The sequence below is a fragment of the Anolis sagrei genome, chromosome 2 (assembly GCF_037176765.1).
Source record: "Anolis sagrei isolate rAnoSag1 chromosome 2, rAnoSag1.mat, whole genome shotgun sequence".
NCBI classification, from domain to species: Eukaryota; Metazoa; Chordata; class Lepidosauria; order Squamata; family Dactyloidae; genus Anolis; species Anolis sagrei.
Window position 1 is genome coordinate 219418498 of NC_090022.1, and position 27197 is coordinate 219445694.

The 27197-nt window shown below is 41.4% G+C and overlaps 1 protein-coding gene and 1 long non-coding RNA gene across 3 annotated transcripts in view; one reads left to right on the forward strand and one right to left on the reverse strand.

Moving 5' to 3' along the window:
- On the reverse strand, nucleotides 1-21810 carry CDC37L1 (cell division cycle 37 like 1, HSP90 cochaperone). The gene is made up of 7 exons (XM_060762276.2): nucleotides 21593-21810; nucleotides 19051-19332; nucleotides 16759-16849; nucleotides 16363-16478; nucleotides 15607-15729; nucleotides 5633-5797; nucleotides 1-2287 (listed from the first exon to the last, which is right to left on the reverse strand). Exons 1-7 carry the CDS (start codon nucleotides 21668-21670, stop codon nucleotides 2204-2206), a joined length of 939 nt encoding a protein of 312 aa, XP_060618259.2. The 5' UTR covers nucleotides 21671-21810; the 3' UTR covers nucleotides 1-2203.
- LOC137096130 (uncharacterized) overlaps nucleotides 21809-27197 on the forward strand; it is an 8608-nt gene continuing 3219 nt past the window's right edge. Inside the window, exon 1 of one of the 2 annotated variants that reach the window (XR_010909312.1) lies at nucleotides 21809-21944. This is a non-coding gene — a long non-coding RNA (uncharacterized lncRNA). The remainder of the gene's footprint in view (nucleotides 21945-27197) is intronic. The other variant, XR_010909311.1, reaches the window with a different exon arrangement.

Here is a 27197-nt window from a genome sequence, read left to right on the forward strand (position 1 = left end):
TAAAATTTAACATGTTTTATTTAATATACAGGCAAGATAGCTGAAGGAGGCTACGACACAATGCACATTTCCTTACATAGAAAAAGCATTTCTCCTCCATGCAGTCAGTGTCATTTATATAAAATCCCCAGAAATTATTGTACAATTTTGACAATCCTGGTTTGAGTATCTGCTGCTGTCTTCAGACAAAGGATACAATTACTAGTCATGATTTCCTTCCATCCTTAGCTAACAACATCCATGTATGATTTCCATAGCAATAAATTGGGTTTAATAACTGCCACACCTAAAGAAATGACTTCTCTCCATCAAATGTTTAGTTCTAGGCCACAGTATATGGACCCAACATATTAGGGTTTTTTTTTTAACCAGAAAGCTTTCAAGATTGAATTATGTTCCATACATATGCCACATTTTAAACAAATTGTGTAAATCCCAGAACTGTGGCTTGAGGTTTGGCTATTGTTTCCTCTCATAATAATTCCTATTATGAAACTTTTGTTGTGTTTAAAAATGAGTTTCTTTCCTGGGGTGCATCTACACCACTTTAACTGCTAGGACTCAATGATATAAAATCATGGGAGTTGTATTTTTATAAAGTATTCAATTTTCTTGGCTAAAGAGTGCTGGTGATCAGAAAACTAAAAATCCCAGGATTCCATAGCACTCAGCCAAGGCAGTTAAAGAGGTGTCAAGCTGTATTAATTCTAGGGGTTGATGCATTCTGGGTTGATGAGAAAGCAAAGAAGCCTCAATTGGGCACAACTTGTGAATATCTCTGGCTTCTATGGTTCTTTACATAGCTGGGTACAAAAAAGGTTCTGATATCATAGCTGGGTAAAAAAAAAAAGATCATTAAAAAAAAAACAACCAAAAATCAAAATCTATACCATCTTCCCAATTTGGAAACTGGTTCAACCCAAGATACCTCAGGATTGAATTGGGGAAACTTCCTGAATGGACAGAGTAAAATAACACATTCATTTTCTCAACATGTTCTCCTCACTGCATATGAAGAGTGACTTCATCAGAAGTGGCACTCAACATAAAACGTGACTACATAGTAGAACCTAGCATGATGTAAGCAACATAGAAGAGGAAGGCAACAGAGTCCACAACAGGCATGGGCAAACTTTGGCCATTCTGGCCTCGACTTCAACTTCCACAATTTCTAACAGTCTACCGGCTGTTAGGAATTGTGGGAGTTCAAGTCCAAGACACCGGGAGGGCCCAAATTTGCCCATGCCTGGTCTACACTGACATATATTAGAAACCAAACTTCTCAAGAATTTGCTTTTAGCTTTCAAAACAGTCTTCTGCTAGTATGACCTGAAGCACTAAAAAGCATACCGATAGGACACTTTAAGCCTCACATTCACATATCACTGAAAATAGGTTCAGTCAGTTTGGCACCTGAATTTTCTTAAGTGCTCATCATGATTATAAAAGAATATTCTGAAGGTCACAAAGGTAACCAAGTTGTACTGATTTCTTGTCAATCTGGATACTTGATATTTGTCAAACAGTGCTATCGTAAAGTTTTCCTGTCTCTAGAAAATATGTTTTATACTCCTTAAAAGCTCTTACTTAATTGATACTTAATTCAAGATAACCATCATTTACACATCAAAACAGACAAGTGTCAGAGGAAAGTTCAAACCGGAAAAAATCTCATCCTTCTAGTAGAATTGAAATACCAGCACCTTTATCTGAGCCAAGCAGATATGCAGTACTAATAGCTACCATTGTTTTATTGCTATTCGTGATAAAATCAGATTTAAACACTGACTATACAAGCAGTAGAACATATTACACTGGTTTTTGCATCCAGAGTAGGACATGGGCATATCTATTAGATTAAAGCAGATTCAACCAAGAATCAATCAACTGTAAACATTGCAAATATGTAGATCTTTTTTATACTTTGATTCCTAAAATTAAAAAGGCAAAGTTTAGTAGTAGCATAAAATATCCAGTTTCACATTCCTCGACATACAGAAAACCTTTTTGTTTAAAAATGAAAAAACAAAACAAAACCCATAGCAGCATGTTTTCTACACAAAAAGTCAAGAGTGTTTCCAGGTTAACTTCTCGCCAAACAACAAACACTCAAAATAAAGTGCAGCACCCAGAAAAATGTCTCAAGAAAGTCACCACATTCTTCTCTTTTTAATAAAAGCTATTGGCTGAAGTCTTGGAAACACTATACTGTATCCATCATTTTGGGTTCTTCGTCCTCTCTGTGTACCATGGAGTTAGAATTGCAGCCGTGAAGCGAGTCTACGTTCTGCAACAAAGAACAACATAAGAAATGAAAAATCAACTGTGAGGAAAGATCTGATCTGAAATTCATGATGTGCATTATAGCATGCTTTCCAGCCTCTGGACCATCTTTAGGCTTGTAGATAAAATATTTTGTAACATTCAACCTCAAGAATATTTGTCACTAGGCTTTAAGAAGTTCTGATGTCCAATGTATTCTTTTCATCTACTGGAATGCTCCTAAGCACAGTTAAGAGCTAAATCAAGAACTATGTATTGTCGAAATCAAGAACTTCTTTTAAATTAATAAAGCTATCTTTTTGCTAAAGAAACTATAGCAGTATTTACATAATTTAATTAATAAAAACTGACATGGTAAACCAAAAAGGTGAGTCTAGGGGAGGTAAAGAATCACAGTATAACACAAACATGGGCAAACTTTGGCCCTCTAGGTGTTTTAGACTTCAACTCCCACAATTCCCAACAGTCTCAAGCCTCTTCCTTTGCCCCCTCAACCGCTTAAGCAGCTGAGGGGGCAAAGGAAGGGGCCTGAGGCTGTTGGGAATTGTGGGAGTTGGAGTCCAAAACACTTGGAGGGCCAAAGTTTGCTCATGCCTGGTACAACATATAAAGGCATGATCAAGACACGTGACTTAGAAATTCCTCAACATTTTGATACACAAACCATTTAGTTCAATATTTGCATAAGCTATGTTTGCTTCTGAAATGCTTATATTGCCAGAGCAGACTATTACTAATTAGGAGACATTGGTGCAGTCAGTGAGCAAAAGCATTATGGCTTAAGCCTTAAATCTATAATCACAAGGACTGACACAACAAATGCCAAAAAGTGCACTGTAGCAGGTAAAATGTTGTTTTTAGGTCAGGATTCTGTGAATTCAACTGTGGTTAGTCACAAAGCTTTAAGCTGGATGATTCCGTGAGAGATACAATCTCTAGCTAAACCTACTTCACATGGTAGTTATGAAAATGAAAAGGGAACAATATCTATGCCATCCTAAACACTGGACTAAAATTCAAACAAAATAAACAGGAAGCAAACGTTTCAGTCAAAAACTTGGAAATATATTGATTTTGTATGTTATTTGGTAGGGGTTCATTATTTGGAAATGACAACCAAATGAAATGAAAAAGAAATGCATTTCCTCCTGCGCTCCAAGGAAGCAGGCATCACCTCCTATGAAGAGGACAGATTTGAATGGGCAAATACCAATAGCCCAGCAATGACTGGTGATACTCAATGGTTTATTCCATGATTAAAATCTCTCTGCCTATGAACCCACCAGGACTTTGAGATCTTCCGGGGAGACCCTGCTCTCGATCCCGCCTGCTTCTCAAGCTCGGCTGGCGGGGACGAGAGATAGGGCCTTCTCGGTGGTGGCTCCTCGGCTGTGGAACGCCCTTCCTACGGACATTAGACTAGCACCATCTCTAATGGTATTCCGCAAAAAGGTGAAGACCTGGATGTTTGTGCAGGCGTTTGAGTAATTTAGTGCAATCTGGTAATGGAACATAGGAATGGAACAATGGACGACGAACCTGGACTACGCTTGGATGATGAGAAGATTGGGTACGGTTGTTTTTTGTAATAATTGTGCATTGTAATTGCTTATTGGTAATTTATGGATAATGTGATAAGTCAATTGTTATATGTTGTATGGAACCACTGCTGTTTCTACTGTTTTTACTGTTTGTGAACCGCTGTGAGTCGCCTTCGGGCTTGAGATGCAGTGGTATATAAGCAAAGTAAATAAATAAATAATAAATAAATAAAATGCAGTTATCGGAACAGAGAAACTCTTTATTTGTTGTGTTGTCGAAGGATTTAATGGCCTGAATCACTGGGTTGCTGTGAGTTTTCTGGACGGTATGGCCATGTTCCATAAGCATTCTCTCCTGACATTTTGCCCACATCTATGGCAGGCATTCTCAGAGGTTGAGAGGTCTGTTAGAAACTAGGGAAGTGAGGTTTATACATCTGTGAATGTCCAGGGTAGGAGAAAGAACTCTTGTCTGCTTGGGGCAAGTGTGAATGTTGCGGACTGCCACCTTGATTAGCATTTAATGGCCTTTGCAGCTTCAAAGCCTGGCTGGTTGTGCCTGGGGGAATCCTTTGTTGGGAAATGTTAGCTGGCCTTGTTGATTGATGTCTGGAATTCTCCTTTTTGGGTGTTGCTCTTTATTTATTGTCCTAATTTTAGAGTTTTTTTAAAATACTGGTAGCCAGATTTTGTTCATCTTCATAGTTTCTTCCTTTCTGTTGAACTTGTCCACATACCTGTGGATTTCAGTGACTTCTCTGTGTCTGACATGGTGGTTTTTAGAGTGGTCTAGCATTCCTGTGTTCTCAAATACTATGCTGTGTCCAGGTTGGTTCATCAGATGTTCTGCTATGGCTGACTTCTCAGATAGAATTAGTCTGAGGTGCCTTTAATGTTACTTGATTTGTGTTTGGGCACGGAGTTTGGTGGTCCCCATGTAGACTTGTCCACAGCTGCATGGTATATGGTTTATTTTTATTTTTTATAACTACCAGTACTACTCTCCGAATTTTGTCTTGAGGAATTAGGGAACTGTAGTCCAAAATGTAACTTTTCCTAGCTGTTGTAAAAATACAACTAAAAAGTTTTTTAAAAAATAATTCCCTTTAAAAAGGAAACACTTATTGGAACAAAATTATCTGGTTGGTTAAATAGTGGGTGGAAGTCCACCTAGAGAAAAACTACAGCAACTGGAAAGCTGAAAGAGATACTAATCACATATTTGCTTGAAACACAACCTGCTTCACAGTCTCATGATAATGCAGTAAATAAATTGAATCTATAATCCTGTGATCATAAGCTCTATTTTGCTTGTTTGTACTACTTCAAATCTAAATCCCATTGCTTGTAAAAATTTAATTGCTTTGAAAACAGATTTCATGTTAGCTAGCTCTGGCATTCATGGCAATCTTATGAAATTTTATAACAGTATAGGGTGAAGTAGCATATGTGAAAACTTATTTCCTTAGGAATACATAAACCACTGATTTGTTAATCACATGCCTAATACTATTAACAATCATGTGAAATGAAAACAGTATAGGTATATAGCCTTTTGTTTTATAGTTAGATGTCTATAATATGCAAATGAAAGGGGGGAGTATATTGGCAAGCTACTCATTTCTAATACTAGTAAGAAAAGAAATACTTTTAAGGGAAATGCTTAAGTGCAAAGAGGGAAGGAATGGCATTGAATCAGACAGTCATTCAGAACAAATACGGTTGTTAATTTTCTATGTATCTTTCCAATTTTAGTATATGTGCTGCTGAAGCGAGCACTAGAACAAATATGGTTAACCGGAACCTACCTGTGAAAGAGATGCATGCCCTCCTATACAATTCAGATCAGGATGAAACGGGGGGTTCTGCTGAGATGCAGTTTGAAAGTTTTGTGATCGTGAACAAATCCTTACTCTTGATTTGAATGCTTCAAGTTCATTTTTAAAAGCCTCCAAATAGCCTTCTTCCCCTGTCTGACAAACCAACCAGGAACCAATTAAAGCAGCTCAGTCAGGAATATCATATTCAGTATCAAAAAAGCTTAATTATGTGACCTGCACAAATACGTTGATGAATACCATTTTATATTGCACATGCCTCCCCCTACAGTGCCTTGTTTATTTGTCATATTTGTGTTGCTTAGCAAGTCACAGATGTTGACAAGCAGCTATGCATGACAATAGAATCTGAAATCCCACCAATGGAAATCTTATTCAGCCTTCCCTATGACTTTTGAGATTTATTTAGGAGTGATCTATGATCTCACAGCCACAGGAACTGAAACTGGTTTTTTTTTATGAAGTCTCAAAAATTCAAGCAACAGACTACATGATTTCTGCAGTGTCTCACTTTAAGGCCTGAAAAGTTCCTTCAACAGTAAGATTGACTACTTGGAGGTCCATCAGATTCTTTTCACAGTCACCCATAAGCAAAGTCACCATCAAGTGGCTATTTTCAGACATCATTTTTAAACTTGTGCCCAACTTCACAGCGATCCAAACAGAAGGGGAATATTTAGAACAGTACGACATACAATAATATTTTATGATAGGAAAATAGCTAAAGCAAGCTGCTCAAGCAGAAAGAAGTTTAATTCCAGCAAGTTTGCTTTCCCAGATTACACAGTTGCTCCACCATTGATTACAGTCTGTTTTCTACAGCTTTTAGTTTCAAAACATTTGTATTGTCATGCTACTGTTTGTAAATTAAAGACTTGAAATTAAAGAACATTATGAAATTGGAGGCAGGGTTTTTACAAGGCTGGGTTTATCCCCTTTCAAATGATCTCTACCAGTGTTATTTCTGCTTCTATTCATGTTTTCATAAAATACCTGTGGGTAAATTTCACAATTACCTAGGTAATGCAAGACTTTAAAAAAAAAAACACTTCACAACACGCTGAACTTGTATTATGTATACCTATTCCTTAATTTTTCTTCTTGGTTTCTGAAAAAAAAATCTAATTCCAAAATATCCACCTTTGTTTCACACAGTGTGCAATTTAGGCTGTGATCCTAAATATATTTATTTATATATATATATTTAAAAACAACCAATAAATGGAAATGTTTTCCAGAACAAGACTCCATTTGCTACCAATTATGTCTGCATAGTCATAGTTTTTGATATAACAGCCGCTTTTGATGTTCTCCTTAATGCTGAAGGTTTTTGCAACAGAGCTGCCTGGCGAATATCAATTATCTTATTTGTGGACCTGTATAAGAGCATACTAAAAGCAAAGATCTGGCAGCTTTACGGTCAATATATTTTTGCTTTGAAAACAGTTATTATTTTAAATGAGACAGAGTAGTGTAGCAAAACATTACTGGGCAGCAGCATCTATGTGATGTCTCGGCCTAGTATTATTTCTTTGTTGCCTGTTGAATTGTTCCATTTTACCAAGTTTAGGGGAGAGCTTAGGTTCCCCCTAGAGGCCGAGTTCGGTTGGTGCAGCCCATTCTGACTCAGAGCCAGAATGGGCTGGTTATAGAACTTCGTTTCCCATTCTTTGTTGGTCATAGCTAATAGACAGTTGCCAGATAGTGTCTGGTCTGGCCTAGCAATTTGAACAGGCCATCCTAATCACGTATTTGCCTTAAAGTTTATAACACGTATTTGCCCTATAGATAGAGAGTTTATAGATAGATAGTCTGTATTTGCCATAGAATAGTTATAGATAGTTAGACAGACAGTTCATAGATAATATATGTAATAAAGGATAGATAGTATTTGTCATAGATAGATAGTAACATCATCCCCCATAGTGTATAGTTTATAGAATACCTCATAGAAATAGTAATTTGTTACCTCAGAGTTATATCATCATAATCAATCTACACCTTTGTACATTGTTGTAATTTACCTTGATTATTTAGTAAACTATTGTTAAACTTAATCTTGTTTATAGAGTTTTATTTTGGGGGAGTTATAGTAATTAGGGTGGGAAGTCAAATGACAACAGGGATCACAGGCAAGCATGGTCTGGGAGAACAAAATGAAGCGGGACGCAGGCTGATAGAATTTTGCCAGGAAAGCTCGCTGTGTATAACTAATACTCTCTTCCAACAACCTAAAAGGCGGCTTTACACATGGACCTCACCAGACGGTCAACACCGAAATCAGATTGACTACATCCTTTGCAACCAAAGGTGGTGGACATCTATCCAGGCGGTGAAAACAAGACCTGGGGCTGACTGTAGCTCAGATCACGAACTTCTTATTGCCCAATTTAGAATAAAACTAAAGAGATCAGGGAAAATACACAGACCAGTTAGATATGATCTCACTAACATTCCTAGCGAATATACAGTGGAAGTGAAGAACAGATTTGAAGGACTAGATTTAGTAAACAGAGTCCCAGAAGAACTATGGACAGAAGTCCGAGACATTGTTCAGGAGGCGGCAACAAAGTACGTTCCAAAGAAAAAGAAAACCAAGAAGGCAAAATGGTTGTCTGCTGAGACACTGGAAGTAGCCCAAGAAAGGAGGAAAGCAAAAGGAAACAGGGATAAGGGGAGATATGCCCAGTTAAATGCGCAATTCCAGAGGTTAGCCAGAAGAGATAAGGAACTATTTTTAAATAAGCAATGCATGGAAGTGGAAGAAGACAACAGAATAGGAAGGACAAGAGACCTCTTCCAGAAAATTAGAAACATTGGAGGCAAATTTCAGGCAAAAATTGGTATGATAAGAAACAAAGATGGCAGGGACCTAACAGAAGCTGAAGAGATCAAGAGAAGGTGGCGAGACTATACAGAAGATCTGTATAGGAAGGATAATAATATTGAGGATAGTTTTGACGGTGTGGTGAATGAATTAGAACCAGACATCCTGAGGAGTGAGGTTGAATGGGCCTTAAGAAGCATTGCTAACAACAAGGCAGCAGGAGACGACGGGATCCCAGCTGAACTGTTTAAAATCTTAAAAGATGATGCTGTCAAGGTGATGCATGCCATTTGCCAGCAAATATGGAAAACACAAGAATGGCCATCAGACTGGAAAAAATCAACTTATATCCCCATACCAAAAAAGGGAAATGCGAAAGACTGCTCCAACTTCCGCACAGTGGCCCTTATTTCTCATGCCAGTAAGGTAATGCTCAAGATCCTGCAAGGAAGACTCCAGCAATACATGGAGCGAGAGTTGCCAGATGTTCAAGCTGGGTTTAGAAAAGGTAGAGGAACGAGAGACCAAATTGCCAATATCCGCTGGATAATGGAGAAAGGCAGGGAGTTTCAGAAAAACATCTACTTCTGCTTCATTGACTATTCTAAAGCCTTTGACTGTGTGGATCATAATAAATTGTGGCAAGCTCTTGGTGGGATGGGCATCCCAAGCCACCTTGTCTCTCTCCTGAGGAATCTGTACAAGGACCAAGTAGCAACAGTAAGAACTGACCACGGAACAACAGACTGGTTCAAGATTGGGAAAGGCGTACGGCAAGGCTGCATCCTCTCACCCAACCTTTTTAACTTGTATGCAGAACACATCATGCGATGTGCGGGGCTTGATGAATGCAAAGCTGGGGTGAAAATTGCTGGAAGAAACATTAACAACCTCAGATATGCAGATGACACCACTCTGATGGCCGAAAGCGAGGAGGAGCTGAGGAGCCTTTTAATCAAGGTGAAAGAAGAAAGCGCAAAAGCCGGGTTGCAGCTAAACGTCAAAAAAACCAAGATTATGGCAACAAGAATGATTGACAACTGGAAAATAGAGGGAGAAACCGTGGAGGCCATGACAGACTTTGTATTTCTAGGTGCAAAGATTACTGCAGATGCAGACTGTGGCCAGGAAATCAGAAGACGCTTACTTCTTGGGAGGAGAGCAATGTCCAATCTCGATAAAATAGTAAAGAGTAGAGACATCAGACTGGCAACAAAGATCCGCCTAGTCAAAGCCATGGTATTCCCTGTAGTAACCTACGGATGTGAGAGCTGGACCTTAGGGAAGGCTGAGTGAAGGAAGATCGATGCTTTTGAGCTGTGGTGTTGGAGGAAAGTTCTGAGAGTGCCTTGGACTGCGAGAAGATCCAACCAGTCCATCCTCCCGGAAATAAAGCCCGACTGCTCACTGGAGGGAAAGATACTAGAGACAAAGTTGAAGTACTTTGGCCACATCATGAGGAGACAGGAAAGCCTAGAGAAGACAATTATGCTGGGGAAAGTGGAAGGCAAAAGGAAGAGGGGCCGACCAAGGGCAAGATGGATGGATGGCATCCTTGAAGTGACTGGACTGACCTTGAGGGAGCTGGGGGTGGTAACGGCCGACAGGGAGCTCTGGCGTGGGCTGGTCCATGAGGTCACGAAGAGTCGGAGACGACTGATCGAATGAACAACAACAATAGTAATTAGGGCATATCGATGGTCACTGGGAAAATAGCCAGACACATTTAGGTTTCTCATTAGATCTTCCTGGTGTGCCATCACAGTGATTAGGATCCTGATCGGCTTGTAGCCGATTCAAATTGCTTATAGAAAGTTATAAGAGAGAGCCCACTCCCTGCAAAGGGGGTGTGAGAGAAGAAAAAGCACTGTTTTCATAGTGATAAGGAGCCTGATCGGCTTTGTAGCCGATTCGGATCGCTTATAGAAAGAAAAGAGAGAGCCCTCTCCCTCAGGGTGTGTGTGAGAGAAAAAGGCACTGTTTCCACTTTTCCATTGGAAAGTGTATCAATGTTATAGGAATACTTGGGTGAAGTGTTGCTAAATTGAATACATTTATAGTAAGGAGAGTTAAGGGCAGCTTTTAAAGTAAAAAAGCTGCCTGCCTTCCTTTTTAAAAGATATTGGAGGCTTGTTTCCTGTCAGAGTGAAAAGGGCAAGGCTAGCATCTGCTATTTGTCTTAAGGGGGCATTTGACGCCAAAAGGGTTTTTTATAGTTTGGCAGCCATTTTGTGTTCATCCTTTAAGCCTGCTATAGTAATATAAGAACTGTGACAGCCTTATTGTCCCCTCAAAGAAGCGGCAGCCATTTTGCCTACATAGATTTTTATGGGTTTTGTGCTTATAGTTTAGAAAGAGCGGGAAAAGGTGTTTTGGGGCCTGTTTTTGCATTTTTCTGAGGAAAAGGAGTTACAATACTCTTAAACCTATTCCAGTAAATTATTGTTGTTTTGCTGTTATAGCATAGGTGGTGACAGCAGGCTGTGTGAACATTTTGCCTCACACTCAGTCCTCTTCACTCACATAGAGTTGTTGCCTCGGCAACCAGCAAACAACAAGATTGGATGGGCTTTCTGATGGAAGTGCAGACAGACATGTACACATTTCCCGTTCACATAGGGTTAGGCACCCCACAGAGAAGGCCCTACAGCTGTTGCTAGAAAGGGAAAGTCATTTAATTGTGAAGGCAGAAAGTGCTTGGAAACACATGCAGTATAGCATGAACACCTTGTCAGCCTCCAAAGACCCTGAGGTAATAGCAGTGCACAAAGAAGAGCTCCAGGATAGTTTTTTACTCTGGAAAACTATTATAGAAAAGCAACAACAAGTCCTTACAAACATTAATGATGATGATGCCCAAGCAAGACTGCAAGCATTATCATTGGACTATCAAAGTAAAGAAAGAAAGTTTAATGCCGTGCTTGAAGCTGCACAGTTTCAGCTTCAGGAATTTCAGCTGAGGGAGGCTTACTCTTTATCCCCTCCTAGAAGCCCCAAGTCCAGCAAGGGTTTCTACCCTCAGTGTCCCCTAAGTGTCAGATCACTTAGCCACCGTTCACATTCCAGCAAAAGTGCCTCATCTTCCCACAGTAAGATTTCTTCTGTGGCAGCTCAACATTTCAAAGAAGTTGAGAGAATGAAGCTCAAGGCGCAAATCTTGCAGGCAGAGGCTGAATCAGCTATGGCTGCCAAAGAGCTTGACTTCTCTCAAATACAAGCTAAGCAGGCCATACAGCAAGCTGAAATGGAATCCCAGTTATCAGCTTTACAAAGCAAAAGAAATATAACTGAAAAGGCCAAGGAAGCGGCCAAGCTTGCTGTTAGGGCAAAAATTCTTGCCAAAGCTTTTCAGGATGAGTTGATTCCTGAAAATGTTAGGCTGCTGCCTCAGGAGGACATCGAATCAAAGATGTCATTTCTTCTCCTGTCTGACAAAGATGTCACTACCAAAAAGCTAAGCCCCATCTATACCAACACAATAGAGGATCTGCCTAATGCTGAGGGGGAAAGATCTGCATCTCAGCTTAACCATCAGCCATCAGCCATCTTTCACGAAGATGAGAGTCCTGTCAAAGTGCAGAAATCTACAGCGGGGAGCCAGTCCTTTATGCTCCCCACCTGTTCCCCTGTTCCTGCCAGCTGGTCCCTCCCTGACCCCAAACCTGAGAAAGAAGTTAAAGTGGAGTTTTTGGACAATGCACCTTGTGTCCAGAATTCCTTCCCCAGCCAAACCATAGCCTCAGGTGATTCTCCTTTGGGTCAGGGTGAAGGTACAGGGAGGGAAAGGGCAGTCTTTTCTGCACCAAATCAATTGTTTTCCTTGCCATCTATGGCCTGGAACCCCTCCTTCTTCAAAAGCCCCAAGAGAGACTTAAAAGATAAGGGGGTTCAAAAGTTTTCAGACCAGCCAGAAGACTTCCACCTTTGGAAGACAACCTTTAAAAGGGCTATAAAAGATTTAGAGTTATCTGCTGATGAGGAGCTTACTTTACTCATTTCTTGGCTGGGTCCTACTTCTGCGCCACAAGTTCAGAGAGTCTATGCTGCTCATGTATCAGACCCTGAAAGGGCGCTAGATTCCACCTGGTCGCGACTGCAAGAGAGATATGGGGCCTCCTCTGAAATAGAGACTTCGCTCCTAAATAGAAGAGACTTGAAAGTCAGATCCCTGACTTAGACTTAGAGGCTGACATAGCTCTCCTTTTAGGTTCAGACTGTCCGGATTTATTTCAAATCCTAGAACAAATAAAAGGCCCTCCAGGAGCTCCTATCGCCCAGAAGCTTCCGTTAGGGTGGATAGTCATAGGGCCAGTCTGCAAGGACAAAATGTGCCCTCCAGCCACATCCAAGCTAGTGGGCTACAGTAAATCTTCCAAGTCACGCCCTACACAATTGCAAAGCTGTTTAAGCCAAATCACTGTTTGCTGTTCAAGTTCGATAATTGACAACTCGTCAATTTTTGAATCCGCTTGTAGAAGAACAAAGATTTATGGACATTCCAAACAAAGAAGCAGTGCCATTCCACAAGAAGGCATTGCTCAAAGAGTCAGCTTGCCAGGATTCCATTTGTTTGGGGCTGAACACTGCGTGTGAGACTAGCAATTGGCCAGATGGCAACAAGAGCATTTCCTGTGCTGAGCCAAGTCGGTGGATTCACGTCGGCGTTGAGGTCATCGCTTCCCAAGGGGCGTCTGCTTGGAGGTTGCTGCGTTCCAGCTGGCTGTCGGGTTCCGGATGCCTCGCAGACCCAGGTTCTCCAAAGGACAACACACCATTGACCTTTCCGGAGCTTCCTGAGTCAACTCCAGAGAAGAAAGGTTGGACAGCACTCCCACGAGGATGTCAGGGTAAGAGACATTGTTTTAAAGGACCAAAGTGCTTCCTGGAACAGTTAGCATACGGGTGTTACCCAAGAAGAGTGTCCGAGTGTGGATGACCATATCAGGAAGACTCCAATCAAGACGGACTCCAACTGAAAGACTGATACTCACCAAAGACCCATCACAGACTTGGTGGTTCTATTAAAAGTTTAAAGTTTGTTGTATTTTATTGTATAGAGTGATTTGTTAAAATGTTTATTTGCAAATTTGTTCCAAATTTGAGCGGGGAGTGTGATGTCTCGGCCTAGTATTATTTCTTTGTTGCCTGTTGGATTGTTCCATTTTACCAAGTTTAGGGGAGAGCTTAGGTTCCCCCTAGAGGCCGAGTTCGGTTGGTGCAGCCCATTCTGACTCAGAGCCAGAATGGGCTGGTTATAGAACTTCGTTTCCCATTCTTTGTTGGTCATAGCTAATAGACAGTTGCCAGATAGTGTCTGGTCTGGCCTAGCAATTTGAACAGGCCATCCTAATCACGTATTTGCCTTAAAGTTTATAACACGTATTTGCTCTATAGATAGAGAGTTTATAGATAGATAGTCTGTATTTGCCATAGAATAGTTATAGATAGTTAGATAGATAGTTCATAGATAATATCTGTATATATAATAAAAGAGAGTGTTTGTAGTGGAAGGGCAGAAGTGTGGAGGGCGGACGTGTTTGTGGCAGCTTTCCGATTGGCTAGCCTGAAAGTTCCAAGATTCTGATTGGCTGCCGCTGTGGAGCTATTTGCATATGGTCTCTGATTGGCCAGCTTCAATAGGAGCCCCTGGTGGAGAAGAGGGCTCATGGCAGAAACGGGGCATGACAGAAGGAAATTTGCATATGGTCTCTGATTGGCCAGCCTCAAATCCAACATTCCGAGATGAGAAAGAGAGGAAAGGAAAGGCCAAAGGGGGCTGGGTCAGAACACTACCAATACAGAGCAGACTTGGCACACAGAGCCCCCATCACCCACTCTACATCCTACTGCAGTTTGGAGGAGTATGAACCATGGATGATGGGACTTGCAGTACCACCACTCACATTCTTAGACCGCTGTAAACGTTATCCAATGACTCATCAGGACCAAACTTCGCACAGAGACCTCTCATGACCCACTTTACGTCCTGGTGTGGTTTGGCCGGGGATGGACCGTGGATTATGGGACTTGCAGTATCATTGCTCAATTCTTCACAACCACTGCAACCCTCATCCAATTACCAATAAATACCAAACTTGGCACACTGAGTCTCCATGACGCACTCTACATCCAGGTGCAGTTTGAAGGAGGATGCACCATGGACGATGGGACTTACAATACCTGCACTCCCTTCCTCAGACCATTACAACTGCCAACGATGATGGATCAGGAACACAATTTACACAGAGACCCAGCATGACCCACTCAACATCCTGGTGCAGTTTGGAAGAATTTAACAATGGATGATGGGACTTGCAGTCACTTCACTCACTTCCTGAGACCACTGAGACCCTCGCCAATGACTCATCAAGACTAAACTTGGCACATGGAGCTTCAATGACCCACTCTACATCCTGGAGCAGTTTGGAGGATGACAGACGATGGATGATGGGACTTCAAGTACCTCCACTACCCAAGACTGCTGCAAAACTCATCTAATGACCAATCAAGACCAACGTTGGCACACAGAGCCCCCATGACCCACTCTACATCCTGCTGCTGTTTGTAGGAGGATGGGCCATGGATGATGGGACTTCAAGTACCTTCACTCACTTCCTGAAAATAATGCTGCCATTATCCAAAGACCAATAAAGACCAAACTTGGCATACAGAACCACCATTACCCACTTTCTCTAATAACCCGGGCAACGCCGGGTCCCCAAGCTAGTATGTAATAAAGGATAGATAGTATTTGTCATAGATAGATAGTTACATCATCCCCCATAGTGTATAGTTTATAGAATACCTCATAGAAATAGTAATTTGTTACCTCAGAGTTATATCATCATAATCAATCTACACCTTTGTACATTGTTGTAATTTACCTTGATTATTTAGTAAACTATTGTTAATCTTGTTTATAGAGTTTTATTTTGGGGGAGTTATAGTAATTAGGGCATATCGATGGTCACTGGGAAAATAGCCAGACACATTTAGGTTTCTCATTAGATCTTCCTGGTGTGCCATCACAATCTATGTTTCTGTAGTTCTACAACTATAAGAAAATAATATACAGTGGATACAACCCCACTCGCATAGAGACGGCCCTGAAACTTACATTAGCTTTTTGGAAAAAAAGACGAAAGCATCCTCGTGGATCCACATTACAGCTTTTGGCCATTTCTATAATAAACTGCATCACCACTGCTTGGTGAGCTACTTGTTCCATCAGAGCTCCTTTCTGAAAAGAAGATCATTCCAATCTGTTAGCAACTAACATCACTTCAACCTTCATAATGAGGTAAGTTAACAAGGGTACATACAGTTAAGATCATGTTGAGAGTGCACTGGAGGAACTTTTATTTTACGCATGGAATATAAAACTTTTAAGGGTCAGAAGCCTTCAACAGTAACTGGACATATGACTATTTCTAAGGAATGCAGTGAGAAATACAAGATTCCTATGCACTTTAATCTGTTTAGGTTAATACAGTATTCAACCAATTTCAAAGATAACGCAGAGGTTAATTTTCTGGAGCAGCTAGGGCACAATGCATACTTTGCCAAATTATTGGAATATATTCTTCAAACTCTGGTGATTATGTTGTTTCGTTATTCCAAAATGGTTTCGTTTACTAGATAATAACATATCACATGGGGATAGACCACTAGCAAATTTAGAACATTATGTTTTAGCAATGTCTGGATACAATGTTAGTATGTCACTAAAAAGATTGGTATCTAGAACCAGATGGAAAAATGAAACTAGAACCATCAAGTTATCTTTATGGACAATCTGAATGTGATATAAATAGATCCAAAGAGAAGAAAATGTTTTCTTCTATCTTAAAGCAGGAAAACATCTAAATCATACCTGTTCCGCTTCTAGATGAAAACACCATAAAAAAAGATATTTAGCTGTTTCTTCACAGACAAGGTAGGGGTGGTCAGAAAGAAATCTCTGGCTATCAAGCCACCTGTTCAGCATGCCTGAAAAACATTGAGATAAAAATAAATATAGCTATTTTTCAAATAAAATAATGTTTTGAAACCTTAATCGTCTATAAAAAAGCAATTTTGTTACCAGTCATCTTTCACAGACTATACATTTAATGGACACCCATATTTAGTTCATTTTTTCATCATGACTACTAACACCATTTATATATTAAAAATGTATACAGAGGCAGTATTTTTTTGTAAAAAAGGTTGTTTACAAAGGTGATATAACATATAATGAAACATAAAGGTTAAAAAAAAACAGACTTACCAAAGTGTCTAATTTTCTGCTCATGTTTTTGCATGAATGATTTAGATACATCATCTTCTGTTTCTTTTCTTTTCCTCTGATTAATAAAACTCTAGAAAACAGAATTTCAGTACAGATCTAATCATTACATGTTATTTAAAGCAAGAAGACATGACACTTATTCAAGTATCAATATAAAACTGCAGCTTAAGGTAGTTATGTGTAAGTTTGCTTCTGACATTTATTACTACTTATATACAGGCAGTCCCCAAGTTACAAGCATCTAATTTATGAAGACTAATAGTTAAAAAATGAGGGTGAGACAACAGAAAGTTAGTGAACTCTACTCCTAGGAAGAGAATTTCACTCCTGGAAGAGTTATCGGAGGAGAGGTGTCTCCACTGAAGCTTTATGTGTACTGCTTAGTTCTTACAAACTACCCATAGTTAAGAACGGGGGGAGGGGGGATGAGACCACAGTAAGTGAGAAAAATCTATCCTTTGGAAGAGAATTTCATTCCTGGAAGAGTTATCGGAGGAAAGGTATCTCCACTGAAGCTTTATCGTCAATTCTTGTTTCCAAAACAAGCCAAGTTTTTCAATATTCAAATATCACAGAGACAGAAAGCGAGGTGAAACCTTCTCAACAGGGACACAGACAGCAAAGCCCTTCTCCCCTTATGGGGAGAAGGGCGAGGTAGAAATGTACGAAATAAATAAATAAATAAAGGTGTTACCCTTTGCCTGTGCTATCCAAAGCGTATGCTCTCTCTGTATGTGTGTGTGTGTGCGTGTGGCTGGAGTTGCAATTAAAAATGTACCTGTTCCAACTTACAAAAGGATTATTTATTTATAATTCAACTTAAGAACAAATCTACAGAGCCTGTCTTGTTTGTAACTTGGGGACTGCTTGTATTGCTTTACCAAAGTCACTTGGAACTGAATTAAATAATTCAACAAGCTGTGTAATACAAATCTGTCTTGATTTTATAAAAAAGTGAGAATACTTAACTGGTAGGCATGATCTCTGTATGTGTTCACGGTTGGTTCTTTTCTTTCACAAGGGCACACAGACATGACGGAAAAACATGAATATCTCTAGGCCCTCCCAACTTTATTTAACACACTGCTTATAAACTGTTGGAATATGATCTGAAATCTATTCTCTGCAACAGATGCTCTTGATTTATGTAACCACTTAGGCTCCATCTCCACTGACTATTTAGTTCACTTCATAGGTAGCTTCAAACTGTAGCAGACAAATAACAAACTCCCAAGAAAATGTGTGAAAGAAAGCTCTTAGGATCCTTCCACATTGTCCCTATATTCCAGGATCTAATCCCAGATTATCTGCTTTAAACTAATATGAGTCTCCACTGCCAGATAACCTAGGGTAAGCAAATAATCTGGGATCAGATCCTGGGGTATAGGGAAGAGTGTTAGGGGCCTTAATGTGCATCAGTGCTCTGTAGTTTGTGTATGGACATTAGTCTAATGTACGGACATTAGACTAGCACCATCTCTAATGGTATTCCGCAAAAAGGTGAAGACCTGGCGGTTTGAGCAGGCGTTCGAATAATTAGTGCAATGATTGGTTAATGAACACTGGAATGGAACAATGGATGACGAATCTGGAACATGTTTTTGATGACGAGACGACAGTGAATGGGTATTGTAGTAACTGTTTATTAATTGTGTAATATGTTAGGTTGTTAACTGTTTCTATACTGTAGCACTGAATTTTTGCTGTTCGTATTTGTTGTGAACCGCTGTGAGTCACCTTCGGGCTGAGAACAGCGGTATATAAGTAAGGCAAATAAATAAATAAATAAATAATCACCATCCGAGACTCAAACTGGTTCCAGGATTTCCTATATAATCATCTCGGCGTGGCAAAACAATACTTCAATGTTGGTTTGAAACTGCATTAAATCATCAATGTAGATAAGGCCTCGTTTGGGAGAAAGAACTAGTCAATGCAATTGGGCTTTTTCGGAATTGGTCATACTCAGGATAATGAACTGAATTGGTAGTGATTCAAGCCACAGCTAAACATTATGGGTTTGCTGGGTTGTGGATCATATTGCTTGTATCTGCTCCTAACTTTATCATTTAAAATCTAAATATTTACACTCACACACAAAATGAATACCATATCTAGGAAAAAGCAATTATTTAGCAGGCCAGTTCCGTTAAGTGTTAAATGTATCCTTTATTCATGAAAGTCAATCGTCTCAGAAGGACAGGTGCTACATAAAGGTTTTACAAATATACTGCAGCATCTATGCTCTTTTAAGAACTCTACTTTTCCTACCTTATTAAATACTTCCTTGCTATCAAAGTCAGTGTTCCACATATCCTGTCTTTCCTCTTTCCTTAACACTTCTTCCTTTCGCCGCCACTCTTCTTCCCTCCATTTTAACTCAGCAACTTCAGTTTGTTCTTTGGCACGTTCCTGGTCCAGGGATTCAGAATTGTGTAGCGCTAAACAGCCCAGTTTCTGTTGGGCCTCTGCTAAATTCCACTTGCATTCCACTGAGTTCTTTACAAATTCCTTTTGCTGCTGACATGCCAGTTCGATCCCATGATTGTAGACCTACATTTAAGAAAATCCCAGACTTTTTCATTCTCTGAGAACACCAGCACAGTTCATATCACATCAACAGAAATATAAACATATTACAAATATAATAAGATTCCTGTATAAACATGTCCATAAATATTTCAATGATCTGAATTTTTATGAGAACACCTTCTTCTAGCTGATTCACTGCATAGACTGCAAAGGGGGCTAAAAGGCATACGTAAGCGAAACACTCGAGGAGTGGCAGAGTTTTGGCTAATCAATACCGACAGCCAATTATCTCACATCAGAAGCGACTTGCAGTTTCTCAAGTTGCTCCTGACACGACAAAAAAAAAAACCAAAAAACATAATGGGATCGGATCCAGATCTGAGGATGGAAAGCTCTGCTCACAAAATGTACTCCAGCCCACATTACAACACACCCCATTCAGCAAAGACACATAATCCTGTGTAGTATTTGAGGTGAAATGGAGGGATTGCCATGAAGATGAAGGAAGCCAAGGTATCTGCTTCAGCCAACCCAGTTATATCTCACACCTCCAACTGTCCCAGTTTGTGTCAGCCCCTGTTAATCCTCTCCTGCTCCACTTTCTCAGCTACTTTTAAAAGTCAGAGAAGACATCTACACTGTAGAATGAATGCAGTCTGAGAACCCTTCAACACAGCTTTATATCCCAGAATATAAAGGCAGAAAATCCCACAATATCTGCTTTGAACTGGGTTACCTGAGTCCACACTCATCAGATAATGTGGGGTTTTCTGCCTTGATATTCTGTTCTGGGAATTAGGGCTGTGTGGAAGGGCCCTGAGATGACTTGAACAGCCACAGCTCAAAGCTATGGAATATTTATTTACATCCTGCTCTTCTTACCCCAAAGGGGACTCAGAGCAGTATTTACACATAAGCACCAATTTGATGCCATAAAACAAAATACAATTAAAACAAACATATATATTAAAACTACATAAATTAAAACATCCAAACACTGCACCAATTATTAACACCATGCTGTCCAAGATCGTAATCCAGAGCCATTCCAGTTGTCATTGCACATATTCCATATCCTTTACTGCACAATTATCCAATTATCCCATAGCCTTGTTTTTACTTTCTTTCTGAAGGCTAGGAGGGAAGGAGCTGATTGAATATCACTGAGAAAGCCCTGTCTTGTCCCTACCAACTGCACCTGTGAAGGAGGTGGAACGGAGAGCAGGGCCTCCCCAGAAGATCTTAATCTCTGAGATAGTTCATAGAGAGAGATACATTAGAATATTAGAATTTGTAGTTTGGTGAGGCTCCAGCAACATTTGGCAGCAAAGTCTGAAGGCTTTGCAAAACTACAACTAGTCTTGGCAGTTCAAGAGGTGTCAAACTGCACTAATATACAGTGTCCAGCAGGCCTACACAACCTGCATCTCTCCAGGTGTTTTGGACTTCAGCTCCCAGAATTCCTGACCACTGGACAAGCTGGTAAGGGCTTCTGGAAGTTGGAGCCCCAAAGACCTGGAGGACTATGTAGAGGCAGCCCTTCCTTGACTTACTTTAATTGCTTCAAACTGAGATCCAAGTGCAAAAATAGTTTGTGCAGAACGAACGCATTAGAAAACATGGGGCATTTATTGCTATTTCTTCCCCCAGGATTTCCCAAAATTAGAACATATGTGTTCTCCCTCATTAATGCCTTCTCCTCTCTTACTATCTGGTCACACCTGTGAAATGCTGTTCAAACCAGTGGGTCTCAACCTGTGGGCCACCAGATGTTTTGACCTTCAACTCCCATAAATCCTAAAAGATGGTAAACTGGTTGGGATTTCTGGGAGCTGTAGGACAAAACACCCACAGGTTGAGAACCACTGGTTTAAACCCTTGTGAAACAAAAATGTTTAAGTCACTTATTTCTGTGCAACCCTTACTAAATTCTCAATAGAGGGCGACGCAGGGTTCATCTACACTGCTGAACGAACGCAGATTGACGCCGTTTTAACTGCAGTGGTTCAGTGCTATGTTGCAGTATACAAGGCCTATGGATTTCTCTTCCCAATGCACGATTCTAAGATTTCATAGCTTGGAGCCCTGGCAATGAAAGCGGTGTAAAACAGCATTCATTCTCTAGCGTGGCAGCACCCTGGGGGAATCGTCCCACAGTCAGGCCCTCTGAGGGCGAGTGACTCTCCCACAACAGATCCCTTCATTTTGGAATGCGTGGCTATCCGAGAGGCGACGGTAATACGAGGCTCGGCGGCGTCCCTGCACCAAAAGCGAGCCTTACCTGGGCGTTCGGCCTGGGCAACTCTTCCTCCGGCCTGGGGCAGAACTCCCGGGGCGCCCGAGGGGGCCACAGCGCCATCCCCCCTCAGGACGAAACAGAGCTCTGCTCCCCTTCCCCAGGCGCCCTCTCAGACCGTTATGGACACACACATCAGCCCCCTACACCGGAAACGAGGTCACGAGTCACTTCCGGCAACAACCGTACGTTCCCCGTCTTATGAGTTCATCACGCCACTGACGTCTTTCTGGACCGGTCACGTGGTCCAGTATCGGCCTCGGCGTTGCTAGGAAACGGGTTAGTAGGCTAGGGAGCTGCCTGCTTGAGTGGCCCTTCTGCAAAATTACCCCTCATGGTGGCTTCCCAGCTCTGTCTAATGCATGCTGTTTGGCACCCCTTTCACCCAGTGCTATTTTTATTTATCGTATCAGAAGGGAACCGAGGGTACGGTTGTATTAAAAAAACACACACAAAATGTAAAACTTGGCATTATACTAAATGTCCTTTGACCAGGAGCTGGCCACTTGGGGTGACTCTGGTGTTGCTAATTAGAAGGTGCATTTGGCAGGGCTCAGGCTGCATTGTAATAAGTAGTCTGTGGTTTGCTCTTCTCCACACTTTGTGGCTCCATTTCTTAAGACTGGCTCTGCATCTCGTGGTGCCAGAGTGCAGTCTGTTCAGCGCCTTCCAAGTCGCCCAGTTAGTCTGTGTGCCTAGAAGGGAGTCTCTCATTTGGTATCAGCCATGGATTGAGGTTCTGAGTTTTAGCCTGCCATTTTTGGACTCTCCCTTGCTGAGGTGTTCCTGCAAGAATCTCTGTAGATCTTAGAAAACTATTTCTTGATTTAAGGCATGGGCATGCTGGCTGATATCCGAACAGGGGATGGGCCTGAGATGTCACTGCCTTGGTCCTTTCATTATTCACTGCTACTTCCCAGTGGATGTCACGTGGTGCAATACTAGCTAAACAGTATGATTTCTCCAGTGGTGTAGGGCATACACACCCTGTGATTATACAGCATGTCTCATTGAGAGCCACATCCACTGTTTTAGCGTGGTGAGATGTGTTCCACACTGGGCACATTGGGACAGCAGCAGAATAGCAAAGTGCAAGAGCAGATGTTTTCACTGTATCTTGTTGTGATCCCCTGGTTGTGCTCGTCAGCTTTCTTATGTTATTGTTTCTAGCACCCATTTTTTGCTTCATATTCAACAGTGCTTCATGTAGGTCAGAGCCTGGTCCAGGATAACTCCCAGGTATTTGGGTGTGCTCCAGTGCTCCAGTGGGATTCATTCTCAGGTAATCCCCAGAGCCCTAGATGCTTGTCTGTTCTGAAGATGAAAAATCGTGCTATAAAGTCCTAAGGATTATAGTTTGCACGCCTGAACTGTGTTCCTTGCCAGTACAAACTGGGCCATCATTGCGTTGTAAATTGTGTGGAAGCCAATACCGAAGAAGCACTACTCTCTCTCCCCGCCCCCCTTTTGAGTGACATGTAGTTCAAAAGTGCTAATATCAGCTTTCTCTGTGTCAACCCAATGTCTTCCATATCAGGCTATCCTATTCCCATCTAGGACCGGAGACTGCAGTGATCTATTTAATCGCTCGTCTGTTGTTGGTAGACAACATGGCCCTCTGTGGTGTCACTGGGAAAGAAAGGTGACATGTATATGCGGGGAAGGAAGGGAAGGGCCACAAATGTTGCCATGGAGACATTGTGAGGTAGGTCCAGACAGCGCTGAAGAAGGGAGAAAGAGGAGAAAGAAAATAAAGAGAAAAGGAAGGGAAAGAAAGGAAAAGGAGGGAAGGAAGAGAAAGGAAAGGAGAAGGAAGGGAAGGGTGAAAGGTATGAGGGAAAGAAAAGAAAAAAGGAATGAAAGCTGGTTCTCTGACACACCAGGTATATACGCTATTTTGTGCATAAAAGGGGAAATCTCGGAGAAATCTCAACATTTTTTAAATATTTTTTAGTAGGAAAGGGGTCCCACAGGCTGAGGGCATACTATCATGTTCTTCACTTATAATGGTGGTCTTTTCAGTAACAGTCCAAATGAAACTTATACCACATGGAAAGCAATCAAAATTCCTCCATGCGGCAATCTCTTTATTAGCACCATCTTACCTGGTTGATCTAGGAATGTTTGTTATGACATTGTAAAGCTGTGATGTGCCCATCATCTTGTTTCGTTTGTTCATCAATAAATGAGACTGTTCCCATGACCCATTAGCAGCCATGAGTGTCTCATGACACCTATCCTGGACTAAGATAAGCAAAAAATTCTAATCTAAACTGTATTCAAAGGACAGTGGAAAAGATATATAGTACTGGGTGCAGGAAGTTACACTGATAGGTAAGAGTCTCTTCCCCTAGTTTTTCTCAGAAAATGCTCTGCTGGTGAAGATCAGCCCGCAGAAGAACCAAATGTGGGTAGAGCCCTTGGCCACTTTGATTTGTACCATAAATTGGCATGCTCTTAGCTGGAGAACCATTGGCAAGGAAAGGGTTGTTGTCATGCCTTATCCAAACCACCCCCCATCTCAACAAAAAAGACACAGTGCTGCAAATTAGGCATGCAATTTCTAGCTCTGCTAGGCTTTGAGGCAGTGGTTCCCAACTTTTGGGTCTCCAGGTTTTTGGGACTTCAGTTCTCACAGTTCCTAACAGCTGGTAAGCTGGCTGGGATTTCTGGGAGTTGAAGTCCAAAACACCTGGAGGCCCAGGTGTTTGGGCACTACTGCTTTGCTGGGCTTAGATTCAACATAGTTTTAGCTGGCATAGCGTTGCCAGAATAAGCCCTTGGCCACACTGGATTGTACCATAAATTGGCATGCTCTTACCTGAAAAACCATTGTTCCCAATACAAAGTAGTGGAGCTGTCAAGGAGACCTCTGAATTCTCACCTTGTTCACACGTAGGTTTCAAACAAGATTTAAGCTTCTTATTCTTTAGTGCCAAATCTCCATCTGACTTCCTTCTTACAAAGGTGATGGGGGGAGACATTTCTTTGCCTCTCCAAGACAACATTTCTTTACTGACTCCAAAGACTGTGGAATATCTAGAGACAGATGGGCTGTCAGGTGACTGATGTATAGATGATTGTTCAGGCTTAAGAATTTAGAATTGGTGATCTTCAGAATGTGGAGACCAGCATCTCTGTTTCCACAGAGTTACTTAGGCCTGGTTCTGTCTCCTGCTTGGCACCACTGTTTCCCCGTACTCTGACATGTCCAGGCCAAAGTATCAGTCTCCTAAGAATTGCCAGTTTGCATTATCTTGGATGTTCTCGGGATGACCAGGAGGAGCAATCCACTACAACTGGGTTTCAGCCTTGTGTTCCATCTGGAATGGCAAAATCCAAGGTTCTTTTTCAGTTGAGCCATTAAGATCTCACCCTTTTCTCCAACAGTTTTTTCTATCCTACCTAACCAACCGGTCATGTTTGTTCTTCTCTGTAAGTATGTTAGTAAGGCTAGTATGTTATTCCCCATAGTAACCTATGGATGTGAGAGCTGGAGCATAAGGAAGGCTGAGCTAAGGAAGCTTTTGAACTGTGGTGTTGCAGGAAAATTTTCAGAGTGCCGTGGACCACAAGAAAATCAAACCAGTCCATACTCCAGGAAATAAAGCTCGATTGTTCACTGGAGGGATGGATATTAAAGATAAAGATGAAGTATTCTGGCCACATAATGAGAAGACAGGAAAGCTTGGAGAAGATAATGGTACTGAGGAAAATGGAAGGAAAAGGGAAGAGGGACCGACCAAGGACAAGATGGATGGATGGTATCCTTGAAGTGACTGGCTTGACCTTGAAGGAGCTGGGTAGCCATGGCCGACTGAGTTCTGACGTGAACTGGTCCACGAGGTCATGAAGAGTTAGAAACAACTGAATGAATAAATAACGTTAATAAGGATAAATAAGAAGGAAGAAATTAGGAAAGAACAATGATATGTCTCCTGATAAACTGCAACTCAATTTTGAAAATTAGCTCAGAGACAATGCCTCCAGAACAGAGGAGAACATTGCAGTTGAAATGGTAGCTCTTCTGAAAAGCTGCACCTATCATTTTGAAAACAGCAGCCATTTAGAAAGCTGGAGCTCTGAGGCTATAAAATGGTTGATAGAAATGCCACAGCATGTAAATACAGTTTTGATTGACATGTGATAACATCCTGGGGATTTTTTTTTGTATCAGGAGCGACTTGAGAAACTGCAAGTTGCTTCTGGTATGAGAGAATTGGCTATCTTGCCCTCCCACCATGTTGCCCTCCCACCATCCTCGTGGGAGGCTTCTCTCATGTCCCCTACATGGGGAACTGGAGCTAGCAGAGGGAGCACATCTGTACCCTCCCTGGATTCAAACCTCCAACCTGTCAGTCTTCAGTCCTGCTGGCACAGGGGTTTAATCCATTGCACCACTGCACGCTCCTACCTGGGGAATGACTGAGAAAGTTATGATGAAATTCCAAAGGGGCATGTAGACATGGCTGAGTCATAATCGAGGTTTATGACAAGTGGTGGCATCAGTCATTTGTCCCTTACTGATAACAAGTCAGCAGGTGATTATGAATGTGTGAATGTCATTGTGAATTTGTCTCAGTGTGTGACTCTGAGATCAATCGTTTGTAAGTACAAATCTAATTGTGGATCTGTGTATCCTTATTGTAAATAGTGCAACGGTGAAGATTCAAGCCTCTGGATATTTTTGGATGAAAAACTTAATCTGTGAGTTTACCAAACAGTGTATGGAGAAGGTCAGGCATTGCAGTTGTAATTTGCTGACAAGTTTGCCCATGGCTACTCTAAGGGTTAACCCAAGCATCCTCACACTGTGGCCCTCCAGCTGTTTGGGCCTTCAACTCCCAGAATTCCTGACAATTGAACAAGCTCGCTAGGGCTTCTGGGAGTTGGAGGTCCAAAAGCTGGAGAGCTGCAGTTTGAGGATGCCTGGGTTAACTGGACCCTCTTCAAAATGTACTTATATGCTAGTGATGCCTGTGGAGGGGGAGTTAGAGTGTGTTGCCTATCTACGGAAGGTAGAGGGCACCAGTGAGAGCGGTAATCTGGGGGACTGGGAGAAGTTTGAGGGAGAAAAAATAGTGTTTGGAGGTTGGAGGGAAAACCTCTCTGGGGAGGGGATTAAAAATCACCTCTTGCTGCCTATGTTACCTTTTGTTGTCTTGCATCATCGAGTGGTCTCCTCGCTTGGCAAGGAGCCGCCCCATCACCAAGGCGGTGGTGGGTAAGACCCAGAGCTAGCAAAACATGGTGGAGAGATGAGATTGGATGATAGAATTTGACTGCGAAACTTCAACATGACCAAGACAACCCTGTTTGAAATAACCACCATCCTTAGACCCTAACTCAAACTTTCTAGCACAATTGTGCGGCATGCCATCAGCACAGAGGAAAGGGTTTAACAGTTTTTAATGGTATTTATATGCTTATTGTTTCTAGTGATTTTATGTTATGTTTTATATTGTTTGTATAATGAGGCATTGAATTTTTGCTTAGATGTATGATGTATCCCGCTCTGAGTCCCCTGAGGGGTGAGAAGAGCAAGATAGAAATGTAAGTAAGTAAGTAAGTAAGTAAGCAAATAAATAAA

What these genes read in the sequence shown, in the direction of transcription:
- CDC37L1 (XM_060762276.2), bottom strand. Translation starts at nt 21,670, where the DNA reads ATGGCGCTGTGGCCCCCTCGGGCGCCCCGGGAGTTCTGCCCCAGGCCG. An exon ending in TTTTTTTCCAAAAAGCTAAT is followed by an intron (nt 5,798 to 15,606) that starts GTAAGTTTCAGG and finishes TTGGTTTGTCAG; the next exon opens with ACAGGGGAAGAAGGCTATTT. An exon ending in GGCATGCATCTCTTTCACAG is followed by an intron (nt 2,288 to 5,632) that starts GTAGGTTCCGGT and finishes TCTTTGTTGCAG; the next exon opens with AACGTAGACTCGCTTCACGG.